General features: G+C 40.1%; 1 protein-coding gene across 6 annotated transcripts; it reads right to left on the reverse strand.

The window, feature by feature from the left end:
* Nucleotides 1-2,084: 2,084 nt before the first annotated feature.
* On the reverse strand, nt 2,085-21,905 carry ankrd6a (ankyrin repeat domain 6a). Of its 6 annotated transcripts, none has more exons than XM_029461010.1 (16): nt 21,709-21,832; nt 20,119-20,311; nt 15,686-15,867; nt 15,464-15,562; nt 14,872-14,970; nt 14,669-14,767; nt 13,221-13,319; nt 11,580-11,657; nt 11,243-11,347; nt 10,922-11,089; nt 8,615-8,758; nt 8,373-8,525; nt 7,818-7,931; nt 6,453-6,753; nt 4,940-5,289; nt 2,085-3,288 (listed from the first exon to the last, which is right to left on the reverse strand). In XM_029461010.1, exons 3-16 carry the CDS (start codon nt 15,818-15,820, stop codon nt 3,103-3,105), a joined length of 2,130 nt encoding a protein of 709 aa, XP_029316870.1. In that variant the 5' UTR covers nt 15,821-15,867; nt 20,119-20,311; nt 21,709-21,832; the 3' UTR covers nt 2,085-3,102. The 6 variants fall into 6 exon arrangements, 5 of the variants coding, with proteins under 5 accessions (XP_029316870.1, XP_029316871.1, XP_029316869.1 ...); XM_029461011.1 differs by having other exon boundaries at nt 15,686-15,790; nt 21,680-21,824; XM_029461009.1 differs by having other exon boundaries at nt 15,686-15,825; nt 21,680-21,824.
* Nucleotides 21,906-22,358: the final 453 nt, after the last annotated feature.

Here is a 22,358-nt window from a genome sequence, read left to right on the forward strand (position 1 = left end):
CTCCCGCTACTAAAGCAAAGCCTAGCTTCCATTTTGCTACTCAGGTTTATACTTGTCTCACTGAGATAAGCACAAGACAACATCATGCAGCTGTTACTGCTACGGCCAATAAGGCCTTTTTCACAGAGCTTGCCAAGGACCTGCGGAAGGCTATGATGGCCGTCCTGACTCTGACCACAGCTTCAACAGTGGGTGTGTCCAGTAAAATGCAGCAGCCGACAATTATGCAGAGTAACATCTGTCCCCACATTTCTCAGCTTCCCCCTTAAATCAGATGGGAGATGCAGAATGGTCCCATTTCCTCAGATGGGTTTCCTCCTCCAGACTGCCGACATGCTCACTATAAGAGAAGACGCCTTTCCCACTTCCTCCCACTCTTGCTCAGATCACATCCATCTTTGAAGATGGCTTTTGTTTTGATCTCTACCACACATCTGTAAAGTTTCATGACTGCACCTTGCACTATTGTGACGCAAGGTGAAAACAATACCAAATGGCAATTGACCATGACACGCTTATAGGGCTGTGGCTGTACACTGCTCTATGTTATCTGCTTGTAGACCTTGGTGTCACTGTGGGGCATTGACTACATCAGCTTTAACAGTGTCAGCTCTAAAGGGCAAGTGCCTCTGTGCTCCACCGGCATCAGCTGAAGATGACTGGCTTTGGGAGCAGAACTTTTTTCTCATTGATGTTGGTGGAAACAAAAGAGTTAGAAGAGCGTGAACACAAACACAACTCTGAATAAATGCTAAATGCTGCAAATGCCAAAGCCTGCTGAGGAATCAGAAGGTTAACTTGTTTATCTTTCCACAAACACTTTAAACATTTATATTTTGTGTACTGCTTGTTCAGCTTAATAGCTGCAGATTTAAAATGACTCAAATGTTTTTCAGATTTTAACATGCATATCTCGCTGAATAAAACCTTTTTAAATGTTATTTTTATTGTTATCACAATCAAAACAAATGTTTTTCTGCAAGTGTAACCAAAAGTATTTAAAAATGTATTTTTAGTTACCGTAAGACTTTAACAATAATATCAGGTTCTAATCCACCTTCCACATTACATGGATCCATGTTAATAGAAAAATAGAGTGCAGGTGAATAACATTTTTCTAAAATTCTCCAGTTGAAAATACAGTTTGTAAACAAACCAGTTTCCTTTTCACTACTGGTTCCATTTTTTTTTTTACTTTTCGCTCAAAGTAAAATATTATTTTTATGTAGCTGTAAATTGTTAATGTCTTTAACACTTTGCATTGTTTATCAATTCTGTAGGCTTTTCTACAGTACGCATTAGTTCAGTACACCAGAATGCACTTCTGTATGACAAAATGTCTAACAATGACATGAAATAGACATGAGTTTGAGCAAATTGAATGCTGACACTATGCTGGTCAGGGAGGCCCGCAGACCCCCCCCCAGCACCAGCACCAGCACACAGAGTAAAGCAATAGTACTTATTACTGGCTTGATTTGAGAGCCCTGTGCTTGGCTGCATAAAATGACCAGTTGTGCCTGGAGGGCCTTTAATTAGGTTTCCATCGCGCTCTGACTGAGTCAATGGAGCATTGATTTGATTTTCCCTTCAGAAGCTGCAGCTGTGGTTGCTGAGGCCAAATGTCACACCAGGATCATTGGATTACACAACCAAAGGTGGCTTCATCAGGAGCTCCGCCCACAGGCCTGACTGACAGCTGAGCAGCGGAGGTGGGGCTTTCTGCAGTTTGTCCGTTTGTTGACACCAGATCTGAACTCATCAACAAGTATACAATGTACCCAGCAACTAATGGTGGAATGTACCTTTGTGTAAGCTTTTTTCATTCTGTGCTACTTCATCCTTGAAATTGACTAATTCAGAGGGGAAATGTACTTTTAACTTAACTACAAATTTGGATTTTATATACAAAACGAATGATAAACTTATAAAAATAATGTGTAGTTAGACATTAAACTTCCTGACTGTATGTAATTACTGGGTGTCATCTTCAATTTCTTTAACTGATTATAATTAGCTCCACCTCAACCAACTATAACATTAAAATACATCAATGCAATACAATACAATACATAAAATAAATACTGATAATACTTTTGACTTTATTTGACAGTAGACAGTTTAAAGAGGCAGGAAACAGGAAACAGGGTGAGCGAGAGCGGAGAGACATGCAACAAAGATCCTCCACCGTGGCTGTTATGAGATATGCACTTTAACCATAAGGCTACTAATACAAATATGTATATGTTTTTTCATAGTTTATATTTATAATTACAAGTAAATCTTTCTCCTAAATGGTAGTAAAATAAGATTTTTGAATGAAGGACTTTTGTATTGGGGTTTTTACAGAGTGGTATTTCAACTCGTAGTGCGATGGAGAAATGTTTTAATGGGCCGCTTGGGATTTGTTTATCGCTCATGTCCTAAGGTTTTGCTTCCGCCTTAGAAAAAGGAACCCAGACTGATAAAAAAGTAATAATAAACAATTCCAGGAAGACTGTAAACAATAGAACACACACTGTGTATTATTCCATTAATATAATATAGTAACATACATTCATTGTTGACATTGGAAATGAGTTAAAATAATTTTAACATTTAAACATAATATTTACATTTGTCTCAATCATGGAAATTATAGTTGATTATTGGGTTATTGGGTGTATTATAATGTGGCCTTTCTTTGTATACTTACATTATTATGGAAAGCATGATCAATTCAATGAGAATTTATTTGTTATAATCATATATATTTGTATAAATGATGAAAACATACCTTTTTTTTAAGAATCTGTGACTTCATTGTGCGTGATGTTTTGTTTATGAGTGGACTCCAACAAATCAACTATAATCGTAAGTGGCAACTGTGACAAATTATGTGCAGAAAAGAATAACGAGTAAGAGCAAGGAATAAACACCACTTTACTAAACTATAATTAAATATGGAAATCTTCATTAAATATTCATTTATAATATGCATACATTACTTTTATCTACCAACTGTATACAGTATGAATCATTGCATCGGTTCCTTTAACACTTAATTTTCTCCTTTTGCTGCCTGATGTAGCTATAGCTTGTATTGATCACTGTCAGGGCGCATCAGCTTTCTACATTCTCATTGGTCTTCAGCCTCTGAAGCTCCTCCTCCAGTGTGCTTATCTTCTGCAGCAGCTCCTTCCTGTCCTGCTGGGCTCTGAGCTCCGTCTGCTGCTCCACCTTCGCTATCTTCCTCTCGTACCAACGTTCCAACTGAGTCGACACCGTCTCAAAGAAACGCTGAGTCACCTGACAAGAAGGTTGGAAGTCAGGTTGAATTCAGATTTTACTTAATTTTTAATTTATTTATAAAAAGGAATAGCACATTTTTTAAAGAAATAATAATTAGCTTTCTTTTTGAGAGTGAAATGAAAAGAATGATATCACTTAATGTCTGTGTACAGAGCTGGGAGGCCGTTAGCCTAGCTTAGCACAAAGACTCAAAGCACCTAGCAACACTGTTATAGCTCACGAATTAATGCATTGCATCTCACTAGTTTATAATTATATTATTATAATTTATAGTGTCAGGGGGAGTTAGATGTTGAAACATTTCTTAGCAAACAACATTAATAACACAATAAATTACGGAGGTCGTCACTGTGAGGTTGCCAGGTTTGGTGCCATCTTGCCTGTACAGAGACTAAAGAGCTCACTGATCTGGCATCCCGTGCTATAGTCCGAGACTCTCACTCCTCCTAAAACAAAAACTTGTAATGTTTAGATTTCTGTTGGATACAAGCTGTTTTGAGCTTTAGAGGTCGTCGCTTCCACTTTGGTTAGTCAGGCTGGTTGTTTCCTGCTACTCTCAGTCTTTATTCTCCAGCTGTGCTAAGTGCAAAGCTAGCTTAGCATTAAGTCTGTTAACCCATCTCCAGCTCTGCACGTAATGCACAGACATGAGATTAATATTAATGTACTTATCTCACTCAGATAATCGGAACAGCTGTGCTTCCTTAAAATGACCTGTTCCTTTAATAGTACTATACATTCTGGTAAAATATCTTACTGTATTTTCCCTTTTCGCTCTGGCCATCATTTCTATCAGATAGATTATAATATTATAAATTGTTAGGAAACAGGATCAGACATTTGATCTGCTTGTTTCTTGACCTTTCTTGACCTTGTATTAGAAAAGGTCTTCAGCTATTAACTTGGCGAGTACAACTTTATTATTACTGATGAAATTATGGCCAAAACTACACAAACGAGACTCATTTTGTAATAAAATGGAATTACGCTGTTATGGTCGCCAAATGCGAATAATTTGTGCTTATTAATCACACGTCAATTTAGGAATTAATACTCATCTATCATCTCTATGAGCTTATCCACACCAAATCTAAAAGTTGTGTGGGCACATTTTGGATGCCGATAAAAAAGAAAAGCCAACCAATAAAATAATGAATTTTGCTCACACGATCAATAGATTTGTTCATACTGTCACACCACAATATGGATATTGACCCTTTCGATCCACTCAGTCAAAATAGTACATAAAGATAATATCTTCAGCAGTTGAACTTTTGATGGTGGGTCGCCTACAAAGAGAGGCAAACAAACGTTGTTGTCAAGGTAACCATACATTTCCAAGTGTATTAGCTAAAGTTATGGATATTATGTGTCAGAAATGACATGTGGTCATTGTGAGAGGTATATAAACCATATAAGCCATGTAGGCCTATCCCATATAATAAACACATTTAGACTGTGTAGTCCAGGCATCAATGATGGAACCCAGAGCAATGAAGCACAACGCATGAATATGAGTGTGAAAGGATTGAATGTAAAGAATAGTTATAAACGGATATTCCATATTTTTGTTGAGATCTTTTCCTTTCGTCCCTGTCACTGCTTGCTGTGGTGGGAAGTTCCTCTTCCCACCCATGAGGACACTCACCTCCACAGCATGCTGATTTTTCATCTCCTGACTGAATGTGGGCTCAGTGGGACGGTCGAAGAAGAACTCCAGTGTTGTGGTGCCCTCAGTGGGTAGAACTGCTCGCCTCTGCACACTCATCAAGTGTCTGTCATAGCTGTGTTCCTGATGTTGGCTCAGTGTGGGTCCCTGGACGCTGACATTGGACTGGCTGCTGCTGCTTGAGAAGCCCTCCCCAAACAGGGGCATCACTGCTGATATGGGACTGTTGTGCACTCCTGGACGCTGACACAGGGGGTCACCAGAGGCCAGCAGGAGGACTGAGGTATGGTCGGCAGGCAGAGGAAACAGGGTTGTGTTCTCATAGTCATCTGATGACAGGGGGGGGGGAGAGTCAAAATTAAAGAGTGTGTTTGATAAGGAAGGTTTTTTATATCCCCATAGCAAAGAAAACACAATATTGAACATGTTAAATGGTCTACCTTGCTGGTTGGAGTTGCCATCACTACACAACTAAACACAATATTGTGGACAATCATTTCTTGAATGGTACCATCAATATGTGAATGATTTAGTTTTAATAATCAACTGACAAACATGTATTTCTGTATTGAACCGTTTACTTTTATTACACACGATAACTCAGTCTAATATATTGTGTGTAAGACTGAGGTGAAAAAGGAGCAGGAATATGGAGGTGTATCACAGGTAACAAACCATCATGCAATGCAGCGAATGGCTTGAGAAACAGCATTTGCTGCATTGCAATGCAGACAGGGAGACCCAGCATGTATTTATGTGTGCAGGAGAAGGTCAACAGATAACTGATGATTTCCATGTTGTACTTCAGTTGCTCTGCAGACCAACTTTTTATATATTAAATTCTGAAGTCCGTCTCATTTTAGAGTTACATTTAATTGAATGTTTGGTAATGAACCTGAAACCATCTGGCCCAGTTGAAGATTAATTTATACGACAGCATCTCCATAACAACAACTGAGCGAAATTAATCTTCCACGAGATGCATTTGAAAGTTTCACCAAAAGCTAATAAATGGACCTTTGTTTTTGTCAAACAATTTCCAAAGTCAAGACATAACTTTTTTTATATTCACAACTCACTTATCACATTGACAGGTGCTCTTTTATTAAATAAACTAAACACTTATTTTATTTATCTAATTTATGTGCACGTTTCAGTTTGTACTGTCTACTTTGCGCATTCACATTCTCTCCTTTGCTCTGTTTTGCGAAGGGCGGGGCTTCACACCTGACGCACACACCTACAGTGAGAGTGGAGGAGAGGAGGGAACTAAATAGAACCCCCCCCCCCCCCCCCCCCTTCGCATGGTCAGCACCCCCCTAAGCAGTAAAGCTAGGGGAAACACTGCTGTACATTACTTCTCCACAGGACATTTCTGCTGGATTTCAGTGCCTACTTTACTCCTGTTGCAGTAACAGCCATAACTCATTGCTGAATGCCCCTTTCAGATCATTTCTATTGTGTGCATTGTAGAAGCTGTTCTTGGACTTACCTGGTGACCTGTCCACCTTCATCTCAAAGTATGTCCTGCTCCCCATCTGCTCCGGCTCTGGGCCTCCCGCACTGTAGGTAGATTTAGACGGCAGGATGTTGACGTAGGTAGCCAGTGAGGTGCTGCTTTCTCCAGACATCACAGACAGCAGGGGGAGAGACTCCAGGTCAGTGTCTAATACACACTGCTCCACAGACTGTGAGGGGAGGAGCTTGTAGTACTGGGCTTTGGCTGGGACATGGACATGCGTGTCCTTCAACTGAGACATACACCACCTCTTCAGTTCATGGCTCACTGCTGCCTGCGTGAGATAAGAAAACAAGCTGCTGTATGATCAAACCTTATATAAGGCTGCATACTCATCAGACTTTAGCAGCTTCCATTTGTGTTGTTCCCCTATAGAGAGTGTAAACATGAGAAATATCCACCACAACCTGTTAGGAACGTGACACAAAGGCTTGAACTCAAATGCATGACTCAGGACAAGGTTTCAAAAATCAAAAGAGCCTTTACTGTATACAACAAAAAAATCACTAAGAGAAAAAAACATACTGGCACAGGACAAAGGGAGACAAGGATTATGTACACACACACACACACACACACACACACACACACACACACACACACACACACACACACACACACACACACACACACACACACACACACACACACACACACACACACACACACGAGGTAATGGGACACAGGTGGCAACAATCAAACAGGCGGTAAAACTCACAATAGCTGGAAGGGTTCTGAAATGAGAGGGAAAGGTAAGTACAAAATAAAACAGACAGTGCATGACGAGACTAGACATGAGTGACTGTAACTTAACAAGTGAACAATGAGATATGTCTAAACAAATCTAAATATACTATACACTAAACATGAAACATAAACCTGATAAATAACTTGACATAAATAAATTAACCAACATTTTTCATTATATTTTCTTAAAATACTCACTCAATTCTCTGAATTTTTATTTTTATTTGAAGAACTGTGCGATTAAGTCAAAAAACTTTATTTATTTTTCATTTGTCACACATCTATTCTCATTTAAATCTCAATTTCTAAATATAACATGAGAATTATGAGTCTTATGACATCACAATTCTTCTTATAATTGTAATTACTCTTACATTTAAGATTAATCTCAGTCCTCATGTGATTTATTTCAAGGGGTATTACAGTTTATTTGATACAGAGTTGTGTCCAAACCACATTGACCTTCCATTTCATAGTCAGAATATGGATGTATCAGATTATTCCTGCGCAGAAGATCACACATGTAATCATAAAATAAGATTTCCTTGCATGGAAATATATCCAGTGTCAGCTGTAAATTGTAACTGATACCTGTGTAATGAGGGCTTCGTCTCTTCCCTGGGCAGCTCTGTGCTCCATCTTGTGCGCCACCTTCTTCCTCTCTGCTGCTGCTCTCTCCTGATTCAGAATGTCCAACACTTTAATCTGCCCAAGTGTAGAAAAAATCTCACTGTAAAAAAAACCTGAATCGAGTCATGTAAGGATTTTGGGACTTTCTTTCATAGAAATGTTGACATTTTTATTGAAATTTAAAAAATCTTTCTCTATCTGTGTATGTATTGTTGGTGTTTGACTAGTCAAAAAGGTATTAGATCTTTATCTTCAGTGACGTTGCCCCCTAAATATACGTTCTCCAGTAGGCGTGAATGTTTAGTACAGATCATCTTTTTAGAATAATATATATTTTTTAAAACAATTCTAATTTAAGATCGACTTTAAAGAGATATACAATATAGTAATCAAGCAGTTTTACTAAAAAACAGACATTGATATCAAACTTTGAAAACCCAAATAAACTGAACTGAGTTGAAGACCCTGAAGGTGTAATAGTAAATGGAAGTCATGATCTGTTAAACAGAGACAGACCTGGTGCCTGGTCCTGTGGTCCATTTTGCCCAGTTGACTGTTGACCTGCTCATGGATGTTCAGGATGTGCAGCCTCATCTCCTCCTGCGTGGCCGTCAGCTGGCCCTCCAGCTTGTTGAGGAGGGTCTTACAGTGGCATCCATTAGCTTGTGCCTAAGGGGAATAGTATATGATTTATAAAGAAAGGTTATGAACATAACCACCACTTTACAAAAAAGGTTTGTAGATGAGTCATCAGTAACCTGTCTAACGTTGCCATCCTTGTCACGGTACAGTGTGTAAAGCTGGTAGATTTTTCCATTCTGAACAGAATCTTCACCATCATCCCAGAGCAGACTCTTCTTAACGTCATTCTCACCTTTCCTCAGATCATTTTCATTTAAAGCCTGTAAAGGAGTAAAAGTAACATACTGTTAGTAAAGATTGCAAAGATTGCTCTGTTAAACTAAACCATAGTAAAAAATGAACTTTTATTCATTGTGTTTGAACAGACTTGTATACCAGGGGTGGCGATCCTGTGGCTCAGTTATATAAAAATCTACCTCCGGCAGAGTTGTCATGAATAGGGAAATTAGCTATAGAGACCAAAACCTGCAGTAAAATTTGGCATTTTAACACAGGGGTCTATACGGATTGACTGCATTTTGGAGGCAACCTCAAGGGGCCATTCAAAGAACTGCAGTTTTTTAGCACTTATCCGCTGATCTAAATAACTTTGCATGGCACTGAACTCCCTCGGGTCCTCAGCAACAACACGGCAAGCGTGAAATAGATCGGTCCCAGGGTTGCGAGAAACTCAGATACAAAAAAATATGCACACACAGAGACTAGCAAATAGTTTACTTAAATCTTGCATTAGTGATCTGTTTTTACTCAGTCCATTGTCTGGGTCTGCAGACCAGGATTTAGTGGCTTTATGATACTCAGCTACATACATATTCCAGTCAAGCCTGATTTTATATATATATATAGTTATGCGTGTTATTATTGTGCTTGCTGCTTTAATACAAAGCACTTACTATATCATTATACATGGAGCAGATATCCTATGCTTCACATGCTTACAATTAAAATCACTATACATATTTCCATCTCTAGATATATGAATATCACTAAAGGATTTATGATAAATGAATGCATTTTAAATTATTTATAAATCCCAGGACTTTAATAGCTCATATGTGCTTCAGCAAGATTTCTGGTCATGTTCAAAACTTTATCCATCCATCCATCGTCTACCGCTTATTCAGGGGTTGGGTCGCGGGGGCAGCAGCTCCAGTAGGGAACCCCAGACTTCTCTTTTTCGGGCCACATCCGCCAGCTCCGACTGGGGGATCCCGAAGCGTTCCCAGGCCAGTGTGGAGATATAATCTCTCCACCAAGACCTGGGTCTTTCCCGAGGTCTCCTCCCAGCTGGACGTGCCTGGAACACCTCCCTAGGGAGGCGCCCAGGTGGCATCCTTACTAGATGCCCAAACCACCTCAACTGACTCTTTTCAACGTAAAGGAGCTGCGGCTCTACTCCGAGTCTCTCACGTATGGCTAAGCTTCTCACCCTATCTCTGAGGGAGACACCAGCCACATGCCTGAGAAAATCCATTTTGGCTGCTCGTACCCACAATCTCGTTCTTTCGGTCATGACCCAATCTTCATGACCATAGGTCGGTAGATCGAGAGCTTTGCCTTCTGGCTCAGCTCTCTTTTCCTCACAACAGTACGGTAAAGCGAATGCAATACTGTCCCCGCTTGGGTAAGGACTCATTCCCTACCCGGAGTAGACAATCCACCGGTTTCCTGCTGAGAGCCATGGCCTCAGATTTAGAGGTGCTGATCCTCATCCCAACCACTTCACACTCGCTGCGAACCAATCCAGTGACTGTTGAAGGTCACAGACCGATGATGCCATAAGGACCACATCATCTGCAAAGAGCAGCGATGAGATCCTCAGGCCACAACCCCTGCAACCCCTCTCCTCCACGACTACACCTCGATATCCTGTCCATAAAAATCACAAACAGGATTGGTGATAAAGCGCAGGATCCTTGCGAGAGTGAAGAGTTGGTTCGTTGTTCCATGGCCAGGACGGAATCCGCATTGTTCCTCTTCAATCTGAGGTTCGACTATCAGCCGAACCCTCCTTTCCAGCACCTTGGAGTAGACTTTACTGAGAGGCTGAGAAGTGTGATGCCCCTGTAATTGGCACACACTCTCTGGTCCCACCTTTTGAACAGGGGAACCACCACCCCGGACTGCCACCCCCTAGGCACTGTCCCAGACTCCCACGTGATGTTGACGAGGCGTGTCATCAAAACTTTGTGCACAATCAAACACATACAGTGTCTGTGTTCTCTGAGATTTGAGAATTCAAATATGGGTATGGACAATTCTGTCCTCCCAAAATATTGGTAGAGACATGTCTACTGTCCATATGTGAAAAATGTTCTCTTTATCTGTGAACAGCACCAGAACATCCACTTGTCACCTCCAATGTCACATGAAAAGCTCCACTAGCTGAGCAGGATGGCCAGATGTCTCTGTTGTTGACCCACCTGTTCCTTGTATCTGCTCTTCCGGGGGCAGAGGGGACTGCTGATGGGACCTAGAGTCTTGTCGTAATACTGCTGGTGCTTCTGCTGCTGGCGAGGACCCATCTTGAAGGCAGTTCTGCTCTCCATGTGATCACTGCTGGGGGTGTCCTCCCCCACTGAACTGCTGTCCTAGACAAGACAAGAGGTACATCGTGAAACGACGACAGCAAATAATAATATCATGTTTTAATCTCTGAATGTCTAAAGAATTTTTGTGACTCACTCAATTGTAAGAATTCTCCCACATGCTATAAAGATTAGTTGTTTCTGGTATTTTCTTACTTTGTTTGGTAGAATTTCTACTCTAGTGACTGACTGGGTCCTGCGCTCAGCTGTCAGTTTTTGTCTTCGTCTTCTTATTGTTCTTCCTCGCATGAAGCGATGTACCTGAGGACGTTACATAATCTTCGATGGTTACATTATCACATATTCCTAAAAATAAACCTAAAATACACAAGATGTTTGCTTATGCTATTAAAACAAACTGTCATTATTAGTGATTTAGCTCAGAGGAAAAATGTCTACAATTGAAATTCTCGACACTGTACATCTTAATGTTTTAGTTTAAGAATATGAAGAAATAAAAACTAAGTTACTAAATTATATTGCAGATACAAACCTGAGGAGCTCTGGCCATGAGATGTGCCACATCTTTATGGTCGTTATCTCTGGCCTTGTCAAGGGCTGTTTTACCTGCCTGGGAGTGAACAGAAAATCATGAACACTCGAAAACCTTTCACATGTTCCATAGCAAACAGTTATGTAATATTCACCCTGTATTTTACTGTCAAAATGAAGGTGCTATATAGAGGCACATTTCATTTACGTTTATTCATCATGACACACTTCTAAGCCTATGATTAAATTTATTTTGTCTGTATCAAATATGTGGAATATGTCAAATATGTGGAAGTGCAATGCTAAATCACTGGAGTAACTTTTTCATTTTTAAAAACATTGTCACAGTTTTCTGCTGATTTAAAGCAGCACTATAACAGGTTAAAATGTTTAACTTTGAAGGGGCCTTTGTCACGGGGTGGTGAAGGTGGTAAAGGGGAGGACCCAAACGCAGTACACAGGACGAGAGTGTTAACGAAAAGAGAGCTTAATTAAACAAAGCTTAAAATACAAAAAGTTAACAAGTAAAACTGAAAGAACAAACCAGGATGGAAATGATGGCACAAGGGGGCACGAGGGAGCACGAGGGAGCACAAGGGAACACGAGGGATCACAAGTTTAGTGGTAAACATGACCAGGGAACTAATAAGCTGGACACGGCAGAGGCGGACAAGGGCAAATCGGAGTGATGGCTCAGAACTGGTGACCAAGAGACGGAAATAAAGGGGTGAAGCTTCTCCGGGGCAAGAGCAGAACGAGCTGTGAAGAAATTTAATGTAATGTAAAGGGGTCTCGCCGGGAGTCCAGGGGAGTACTGGAGAAGGGGTTTCGTCGGGAGTCTGGGGGAGCACAGGAGAAGGGGACTCAACAGCAGGATCGTGACTCTGCCGCGGCACAGTGGCATGGTCATGGAAACGATGACACGAGAGAGCACAAGGGAACACCAGGATAATAGGAGCCTCAAGACCAAACACACCAGGTAACATAGTCAACGAACTGACAAGGAAGAAATGAGACAGACAGGTATTTTCCAGACAGACACTAATCACAAGAATGGGACACAGCTGCAGGAGGCAGGCAAAGACACAAGGGCAGCAGGGTGATTGGGCACAGGAGGATCAAATCAGGACAGGGCAAACAATCACAGAAGGGAAAACACAAAGACAGGAAGTAAAACAAGACATGTCACGAAGGCTAGTGAACCTTTCAACATAAAACAGGAAGTAGAAAAACCAAGATCATGACAATGGCCTATGCTAGACAAAGCTCGCCATTTGGTTGTTCCTGTAATGATTTATAATGATTTTGATGGCGATGCATCTGTGTCTTGCTATAAATTGTGCCCTAGCACTAGCTCTATACCCTGTACTCATTGCGTTGTCTGAAATAGTCTTTTCCTCCTGATGTCACAATATACTGTATGTGTGTAGTGTCTGGTGAATTCTGAAAATGAAAGTACAATAACTTTCCCTCCAATTTTACTTCCGTGCCTGGCTAGCTTCACCTCATTCCTATTGGTTGTGCGGTGCATTCTTCACACAACGCAGCCTGAAAGCTGTGCTATGGTTTCAGGGCGCAGCGGCGGAGTTATCGCATCCTATCTGAAAGCCATTTAAGCATTCAGCTTGTAGATATAACTTACATTGTTTCTGATTTTCCCATCAATCCCCGCTTCCAGTAAGAGCTGAACTGTCTTCTTGTGGTTGAGAGCAGCAGCCACATGGAGAGCTGTGTCCCCCGCCTATAGACAAACATAGACAGTAAAGTATTTATATGTATGTTTATGGGTTTGTTTGCTTGTCTGGTGTTTCTGCACTGGTAACACTTTATTTTACTGGTCCATCATTTCCAAAGAATTTCTATGGAAATTTCTAGAAAGAACTGTATATATGGTTAAGTATTTATTTAATTATACAGTAGATCAGGTGAACATGCAGCAATGTATAATTTTGTCTACAGGCAAGCATACAATTCATCAAATAATATGAAGAAAGTTTCCAATATTAAATAATAACGTCATTTGTATTAGCAGTTCTTCCACAGAAAACTAACTACCCTCAAATCTAATTACAGTGTTGGAAAGTAAATATGTACATTTACTCCATTGTAAGACTGATTATAAGATACTTTCACTTTTTACTGAAGTATTTACATTGTATGCTACTTTATATCTCTACTCTATTAGATTTCAGACTGAAATATTGTATACTGTAAATGGATTGCCTTCTTAGAGCGCCCTTCCGGTCTTTGCGACCACATAAAGCACTTTACAACACAAGTCACCCATTCACACACATTCATACAGAGGCTAGCATACCAGCTGCCACCTGCACAGGAGAGATTAAACACTACAATACAACACAGGAGGTGCTTATTGTATTGAAGCGTTTATCGCTACAGGTGGACTCCTGATGTTGTCTTTCAAATGTCTCCTCATTAGGTCTTTTCCCTTTTCCAAAAAACCTCTTTAAAGACGTTTGTTTTCCACTCATTGTTGCTTGTGGGCTTATTTAAAAAAAAAAAAGTAAAGTATCACGTGACAGACGAGCGTCTTGACATGTGTCAAGAGACACAAATGCACAGACAGATGTATCCGGTGATTTTTCAAAATAAAACCTTTCAAAATCAAATATTTTTTTATTCAATCTTTCTGTGCGGCCCGGTACCAAATGACCCACGGACCAGTACCGGTCCGCGGACCGGTGGTTGGAGACCACTGCTCTACAGTACACAACTAGTACTGAAACCTTGTAAACACACCCTCTTGCAGTCCATTAGTGAAAACACAATCACAAGCCAACAAAGACAAACGCATGACTGAAATCACACATACTCACACACATTTTATTTTATTCTATTTAATTGTGTACTCGCAACTTTACTTTCTTGTTCTTTTGCTGTAACAAGGTAAATTTCCCGGCTGTGGGACTAATAAATGATTTCTGATTCTGATTCACTCAAAAGAAAAGTTTGTAGTCACACAACAGAAACTTCTCTCACACAGCAGAGTTACGCTCTTGCTAATGTGTGAGGGATTTCTTCAATTGTGTGAAAGATGTCCCACAATATCATATTGGTGACATATTGTACCTGGTTTCTCTCTGTCACAGAGCATAGAGAGCTCAGCAGGATTTTGACCAGGGTCAGGTTGTTGTAGCGTGCAGCCACATGCAAACAGGTGTCACCCCTCTGGAATCCAAAACAGAGTTCTTAGTTCATATTTTTATCATCTCGTACTGTTTAAATCATGTTGTTGCTTCTGAGTCAGTGTTGTGGGAAGCTGAAGGACTCACATTGTTCTTGGTGTCTGGTGTCGATCCTCCGAGCAGCAGAAGGCGAGTAGTCTGAGCGTGTGCATTCTGACAGGCCAGGTGGAGTGCTGTGTTTCCTGCCTTAATCAACATAAAACACTTATTACATTATAGGTTATTTATCAGCTGCATTTACATCTCTAACTACAAAACCAAATAAAGACTTTAAGACTGAAATATAGTTCTATATACTAAAAATCCATTCTTTCATTAGGAGCACAGCCTTTGCTGCTCGAGCTTTATTTGATACAATAAAATGACCGGTCACCTGTACAATCAAACCTCACATGTATTTCAAATTAAATCCTCTGCACAGCAATGTAATGCAAATGTAAGTTTTAGGTACAGATCTAAAATGATCATGTTAGCACTTGTCCAATATGGACATTTACAATACAATAGTATAAAATAGGAGAGTGGGCTGTGTTTAACAATGTCTTGCCATATTTTAATTTATGTTCTGCAAGACACTTGAAAAGCAAGCAACTTGTTTCAGAAACAAAAGAGAAAAAAAAGAAAATAAGTATTATTATTATTATTATTATTATTATTATTATTATTATTATTATCTTACCTTGTTCCTGATATGTACATCAGCTCCTGACTTCACCAGCAGTTTAACACAGTGAGAGAAACCATGCCAAGACACCTCATGCAGCGCAGTGTTCCTGTCCTCAAACAGATATTGAACATAGTATTTCTGTCACCAACTATTATCATCTTATCTACCACACAAATTGAGAATGTATGAAATAATTTTCCTGTATGTGTGTGAAAGGGTTCTGACACCACTCACTTTGTCCTGCAGGTCCACAGCGCAGCCTCCCTGAATCAGAGCAGCCACGGCAGCACTGTTCCCCACCGTGGCAGCTCGGTGCAGGGCCGTCTGCTGACCCGGGCCCTGCATATGGACCAGCGCCTGTTCACTCATCACCGCTGACACACACACATTCAAGCATGCAGGCCTATATTCCTGAACTGTGTGCGTGCATGTACATAAACAGATACTGCACTTTACAACAGATACACGTTTATCACACAATCATTGAAGCAATAGAACATCTTTTTAGTTGAATGACAAAAACAACATGATGACTGCAACGATAAACAGCATCAGCGAGAGGCGGGGGGCAGGGGGACCATGACCCAGGTAACTTTGGGAGTCTGATATAATATTTTTATGAATAAATGTCTGAATAGTATGTGTGTTTTTACACCTATTTCTATCGAACAACTAGTTGTTTTTAGAGATGTAGCTAACGCTGCAAATAGCTGTTTTTAAATTAATTCAAAATATATTTAGTTATCTGAAAGTGCTACATTCTTATGAGTGTGCTCGGATTAATAAATGTAATCTTTGATTTTGATTATGCTGTAGTTAGTTCTCTTTGAGCCTATTGCATGGTTACATCGATTCATTTTATTTTCTGACAAAACTTGCCCCTTTGCAATGTTTAACAGACCCCTCAGTCACTTTTTCCTTGCGCCTGGCAATAGTCATACATCAGTAGAATACAACTATGTCTGTTTCAAAATGCCCCCCACCCCTCTGAGTGCCTCCAAATGATGCCCCTCCCCCCTTTCCAGATGCTTTCTGCAGTCCATGACTGTATATATCAGTCAGTTTTCAGTAATATTGTCCTAATCCTACACACTTTCAGATAAATGACATCACTCCTGCAGTGCACAGGCATTTCAAAAATAAACATTTTGGAATTCAACTGAAACAATATCTGGAACAGCTCTGATGCCTCTAAGGATTTTCATCTTTACAAGAGTTGCTGCTGTGACACACAATTGGTGATGTGCCCATGTAGTACACAGTATGCATGTAACATCAGTGGAACAGTCTACCAACACTGCTGTAATCTAGTGTCCTGGCCCCTGAGTACAACTGTCTTTGTGTGCGTGTGTGTACAAGTAGATTTAAAACGGTTATTAGCTGCACTAGCAGCTCTATAGCTCGCTCCGTCGGCTCACAGAAAATGTCTCCCTCCTTTGAGTTTTTGCCTCAGGAAATTTGCATGTGCTTTTTTACTAAAAATATAACACAGGGCTACTACATATTTGAAAGGTGTGTGCAGTTCCCCACGGCCCTACAGAGCATTTTAGCTTCTTCAAGCTCTTTGTTTTGGTTTTACAGTAGTGATGTAACAGACTGTGATCTGTACGGATCTACTAAATAAAGTTCTACTGTCTATTGTTATCAGCCAATATTCCTTTAAAAATATGTATGAGGGAGATCGGCATTAATGCTTTCTAGCCACCGATCCTTGATAAAGGAAGAACAAATCTGTGAGAGATGTTAGCTGTTAGCATTAGCTAATTGCATCTATTGAGAAACATTATGATAGGTTCATGCTCTACTTAGTAAAAATGAGTATTGGACGAAGATAAATTATAAAGGTATCATGATGTGTTCAAAGTTTATCTTGTAAAATGTAGTTTTTGGTGATAAAGTTTTCACATACATAAGTAAAAGGATAAAACATTTTTACTGGTAAAAGAAGGGACAGAGTCTAGACAATGTGCATTCAAAGGGTTAAAGCTGCATTAACACTTATTTATTACATGTTTTTGACCACCTAAAGTGCAATATTCATTCTTGTTTAGCTCTGTTTCTCCTCTTTATCACTGCCATGTGCAATATTCACTCTTCACAACTTTTTATCTACCACTTATATTACGTACGTACTTATATTACTTTTGCTCTATTTTATTCTATTTAATTGTGTACTCGCCACTTTACTTTATTGTTATTTTGCTGTAACAAGGTCAATTTCCCCGTTGTGGGATTTCTGATTCTGATTCTGATTTCACCACCTCCTGAGGATCTCTGTCTCTTTTTCTGCTAAATGCTCCACTATGTTCACCAGCTCGTCTCTAACTGTGTCTGTGTGCTGGTTGCTGGCTGCTCACTCAAAACAGCTGCCTGCTTCTGCCATTGTGATGTTGGCTCACTCATTAAATACCACTGACCTGAATTCTCATGGTGACTGTCCTGCTCCTTTTATGTTAAGCATCTGACCCAAATGACAAAGGATTTCATGTCAGTGCTGCATTTGATCTGACAGTCAGATTATGCTCCTTGTCGAGGGTCAGCCTTTAATCTTTGTTGGTGATTATAAACAGTCTAGAACCCAAAGCATGTTTACACTGAAACACTTGGGCTCATCATTCACTCTCTTCACTAATCCCACCTGTATCACATGCTGTTGTTCAATTTTCCCCCCTGTATAATACACATTCTTAACCCACGCAATGAAGGCTGGATCTGTATATTTCTCATAACACTGTGTACTGAATAGTGTGTGATTGTTTAACATCTGGCGCCTGTGACTGATTTCTATGATTTATTTTTGATGGGTGCAGAGCCAGGTTGTATTATGTTATATGTTTTAGTGTGTTGTGCTCATGGCCCTTTGGTAGAATTTCTAGTGATGTTGGTGTTCCCCTCACATTTGCTCCAACAAAACATATACATATATATATACATATACATATACATATACACACACATATATATATATATATATATATATATATATATATATATATATATATATATATATATATATATATATATATATATATATATATATATATATATATATATACACATTATATATATATGTATATATATTGTATATTTGTGTGTGTATTCTAACCAGTATGTAGAAGAGGCTTTATGCTTTATCTTTTTATATATCATTTTTGAATAATTTCCAAAAGGTTCAAAAGGGTTATTTTCCTAGTAAACTATGAACTGGGAAATTATTGTTTTTAATTGCTTGATATGAGATTTGTGTGTTGACTTCAGAGTACTTTGAACACCTTCAGCAATGTACTCACCTGCACCCAAACTAACATCACATAACTGTGACATTACTCCAGGAGGAATGAGTCAAGGTTGGGTCTAATATGTTTTAGAGAAACTATACTGTGTGTTGTTAGGTTTGAGTAACAACATACTTTAATTAAAGTAAGAGAAAATATTGAATAAGTCAACATCTCTTTGTATGTCCTTCAAATCACACCATCTTTCCCTAATACTAACCAAGTGATGTGAGTGCCTCAGTAGAACCATAAAAACTTAAATATATCACACCGCCTCCGCCAGCTTGCCTTCTTCCCATAGTGCATCCTGGTGCCATGTCTTCCCCAGGTAAGTGATGCACACGCACCATCCACATGATGTAGAAGAAAACGTGAATCATCAGACCAGGCCACCTTCTTCCATTGCTCTTCGGTTCAGTTCTGATGCTCACGTGCCAATTGTAAGCGCTTTCGGCGGTGGACAGGGGCACCCTGACCATGCTACGGCTACGCAGCCCCATACGCAACAAACTGCGATGCACTGTGTGTTCTCACACCTTTCTAACAGAACCAGCATTAACTTGTTCAGCAATTTGAGCTACGGTAGCTCTTCTGTTGGATCGGACCACACGGGCCAACCTTCGCTCTCCACGCGCATCAATGAGCGCTGGCCGCCCATGACCCTGTCGCCGGTTCACCGGTTTTCCTTCCTTGGACCACTTTTGGTAGGTACTGACCACTGCAGATCGGGAACACCCCACAAGAGCTGCAGTTTTGGAGATGCTCTGATCCAGTCATCTAGCCATCACAATTTGGCCCTTGTCAAAGTCGCTCACATCCTCACGCTTGCCCATTTTTCCTGCTTCCAACACATCAACTTAGAGGACAAAGTGTTCACTTGCTGCCTAACATATCCCACCCACTGACAGGTGCCATTGTAACCAAGATAATCAATGTTATTCACTTCACCTGTCAGTGGTCATAATGTTATGGCCGATCAGTATATGTTAAGGATACTTGCCAAAAATGTGTACTGATATTAACTCAATCCATATTGTAAAACCATACTAACTATTAACCATACATACATGTGATACATAGCACTAACACTAATCCTGAATCACCATGAATAAAGTTTGAATTGCAACATTAGAAGAATACAGCCAGCAAGATTGGTGTAAGAAGAGTGTAATTGGGGGATGTGTAAAGGCTAGCACAAATTATAAACTGCTTTCTGTAAATAAATGACAACAATAGCATGTGTTCAGTTGGTCTCAAACAAGTAGCGAGAGCATTTAGCTGCCGTTAAAAATATTTTTTCCGATATGATTAGGATTATTTCTACGAGGCGGGTTTTTTTAAGATTTCTGTTGAATTATAGGTTCTCATTGGAAAGAAACAGTTAAGTTTTACCTCATCCTCCATAGAGCCTGCAGACTTCTGTTGTAGCAAAAAGGAGCATCCATGCAAAATCCACAAAAAACCTTTTCAAAGAGTCGCGAGCTGTGTTTGTGGTGTGGAAGAGGATGACTGCAACAACAGCATACTGGCTACTCAGTGTGTGAAGATGTGCGGAGAGGATGCCAGCTGTTGTACTGCATTACAGCTTAGAGAGAGAGAGAGAGAGAGAGAGAGAGAGAGAGAGAGAGAGAGAGAGAGAGAGAGAGAGAGGACGAGAGAGAGAGAGAGAGAGGGAAAAGGGGTGGGGAGAGAGAGAGACAACGATTTTATTTTATTTTTCAAAAAAACTTTACTTACATATTTTTCATTTGTACACTTTAAAAGAAAATGCTTAAAAAATATATATATATATATATATATATATATATATTTAACCTTTAACCTCACACATCCCCATTTTAATTTTTCCTTTCCTACTTTTTGAATAAAAATAATTTTTGTATCACTACCCCTCTAAAGGCACAAACATGGCAAAAAATGACCGCATCGACCCACAATACCACCTCATGCACGGCTGAGGGCATCCCCGCCACACCCCCAGACATCAACTCATTCAATACTCCAATCACTCATCAAATATCCCGTTCTTGATCACCACAAATCACCCCCCCCCCCATTCTTCCCACCTCAATCCACAAACTGAAACAATTCCTGCACCACCACATCAAGGGCCAAAAACGACCCATGTATACTGAGAAGTAAATAAACTCCTGATTGTATTGTGTCACATTTAATGATTATCACATGTACTCGTACACCTCAATCAAAATGTATTATTGCACAACATGTATTTCTGCACAAATGTATAATGAGCACTATATTAGTTATGAATGAAGCACTGTAGGTTCTCTTCAAAGAGTTTCAGGTCCACCTCCATCTCGCCACCTACAAGACGGCCCACCAAGGGGCATAACCGCGCCAACATGGACCAATGAGGGACGACGACACCCTTCTGTAGAGAATATAGCAAAATGTTTATGTTGTTTTTGTACCACTTTCACTTGTACCAACAGACAGCTAACTGGCTCTTTATTGATTCGGACTGTGGACTTGGTGTGTGAAAGTGTCCTCGGCTGAGGGTATTTTTTGACATTGCTGTTATCATCACTTTAAATAAATAAGTATCTTGATCAACTAGAAGTTTACTGGATTCAATTGAAAGACTATCTCAGCGCCCTTTGGGCTTCAAAACCCAACAATACCAAGTGCGACAAAAATGAAAAAACATTTCATACCCGATGAGGTGGCAAACAACACGTAGTTGTAATCATCCACTTTAACATGGAAGCGGAGGTTGAGCTCGACATCCCGTTATTAAGAATCATATACAGCTGTCTACGGTGAGACACTACATGCTTCAGTAACTGAGTAACTTACATCCAGACAGGATCTTTTTCACCGGGGAAACAACTTTCCCGTGACTGGATAGTTCTCTGCTGAGAAACTCATCGGTTATGAACGGAGGGATATTTGAAATAACAACTTTGGTTGCGGGTTGAGTGAGTGGCAGTACCTGCACAAACATCTTGTTCACCACGATACCTGTCTCAATGACGCGGAGCACCTTCTCCAGCTGGTCCAGGAAGATGACGCCGTTCATCCGCACCAGTGACTTTATTCTGCTGTGTCTTTTCTCCCACAGCTAAACCGATCTCCTCCACGCTACATGGGAAGCCAGCAGAAATTTTAATGCCGTGCTTCTCCATTTACCATGGCGTCAGACGCCGATCGGCAAGAGAAAACCCTACACACACCTCAAACACCACACCCAAACGCACCAAAAGTCAACTAAATCAAACTATCACCAGTGAATTAAGTTAAATTAACACCCATTATTAACAAAATAATTTAAAAAATAAGAATCGAAAAGCACACACTCAGTGTCTCACTCGCACACAAACTCCCAGCATGCACTGAGAGAGAGACAGAGAGACATAGAGGAAGTGTGAGTAGAACATCTACACATGCATTCTGTCATGTAAAAAGGTTTCATCGTGTATATGACTAGATCATCTGTGATGTGAATAATATGTGTCAGCTGACTCTCAGCATGTGCTTTAACTCTCCATTACAACACACACTCACTGTATTAGTGCAGGCCTGCATGTCTTTGGTGAATCTTTCTGAAAGGCATTCTGTGTGGATTAGGATCAGGACACTCATTTAGCCTGATTCCCTGAGAAAGTTGTCAT

This window comes from Cottoperca gobio, chromosome 22 (genome assembly GCF_900634415.1).
Source record: "Cottoperca gobio chromosome 22, fCotGob3.1, whole genome shotgun sequence".
Taxonomy (NCBI): Eukaryota; Metazoa; Chordata; class Actinopteri; order Perciformes; family Bovichtidae; genus Cottoperca; species Cottoperca gobio.

What these genes read in the sequence shown, in the direction of transcription:
- ankrd6a (XM_029461007.1), bottom strand. Translation starts at nt 21,766, where the DNA reads ATGAACGGCGTCATCTTCCTGGACCAGCTGGAGAAGGTGCTCCGCGTC. An exon ending in TAGAAATTCTACCAAACAAA is followed by an intron (nt 11,090 to 11,242) that starts GTAAGAAAATAC and finishes TGTCTTGTCTAG; the next exon opens with GACAGCAGTTCAGTGGGGGA. An exon ending in ACCACAGGACCAGGCACCAG is followed by an intron (nt 7,932 to 8,372) that starts GTCTGTCTCTGT and finishes ACACTTGGGCAG; the next exon opens with ATTAAAGTGTTGGACATTCT.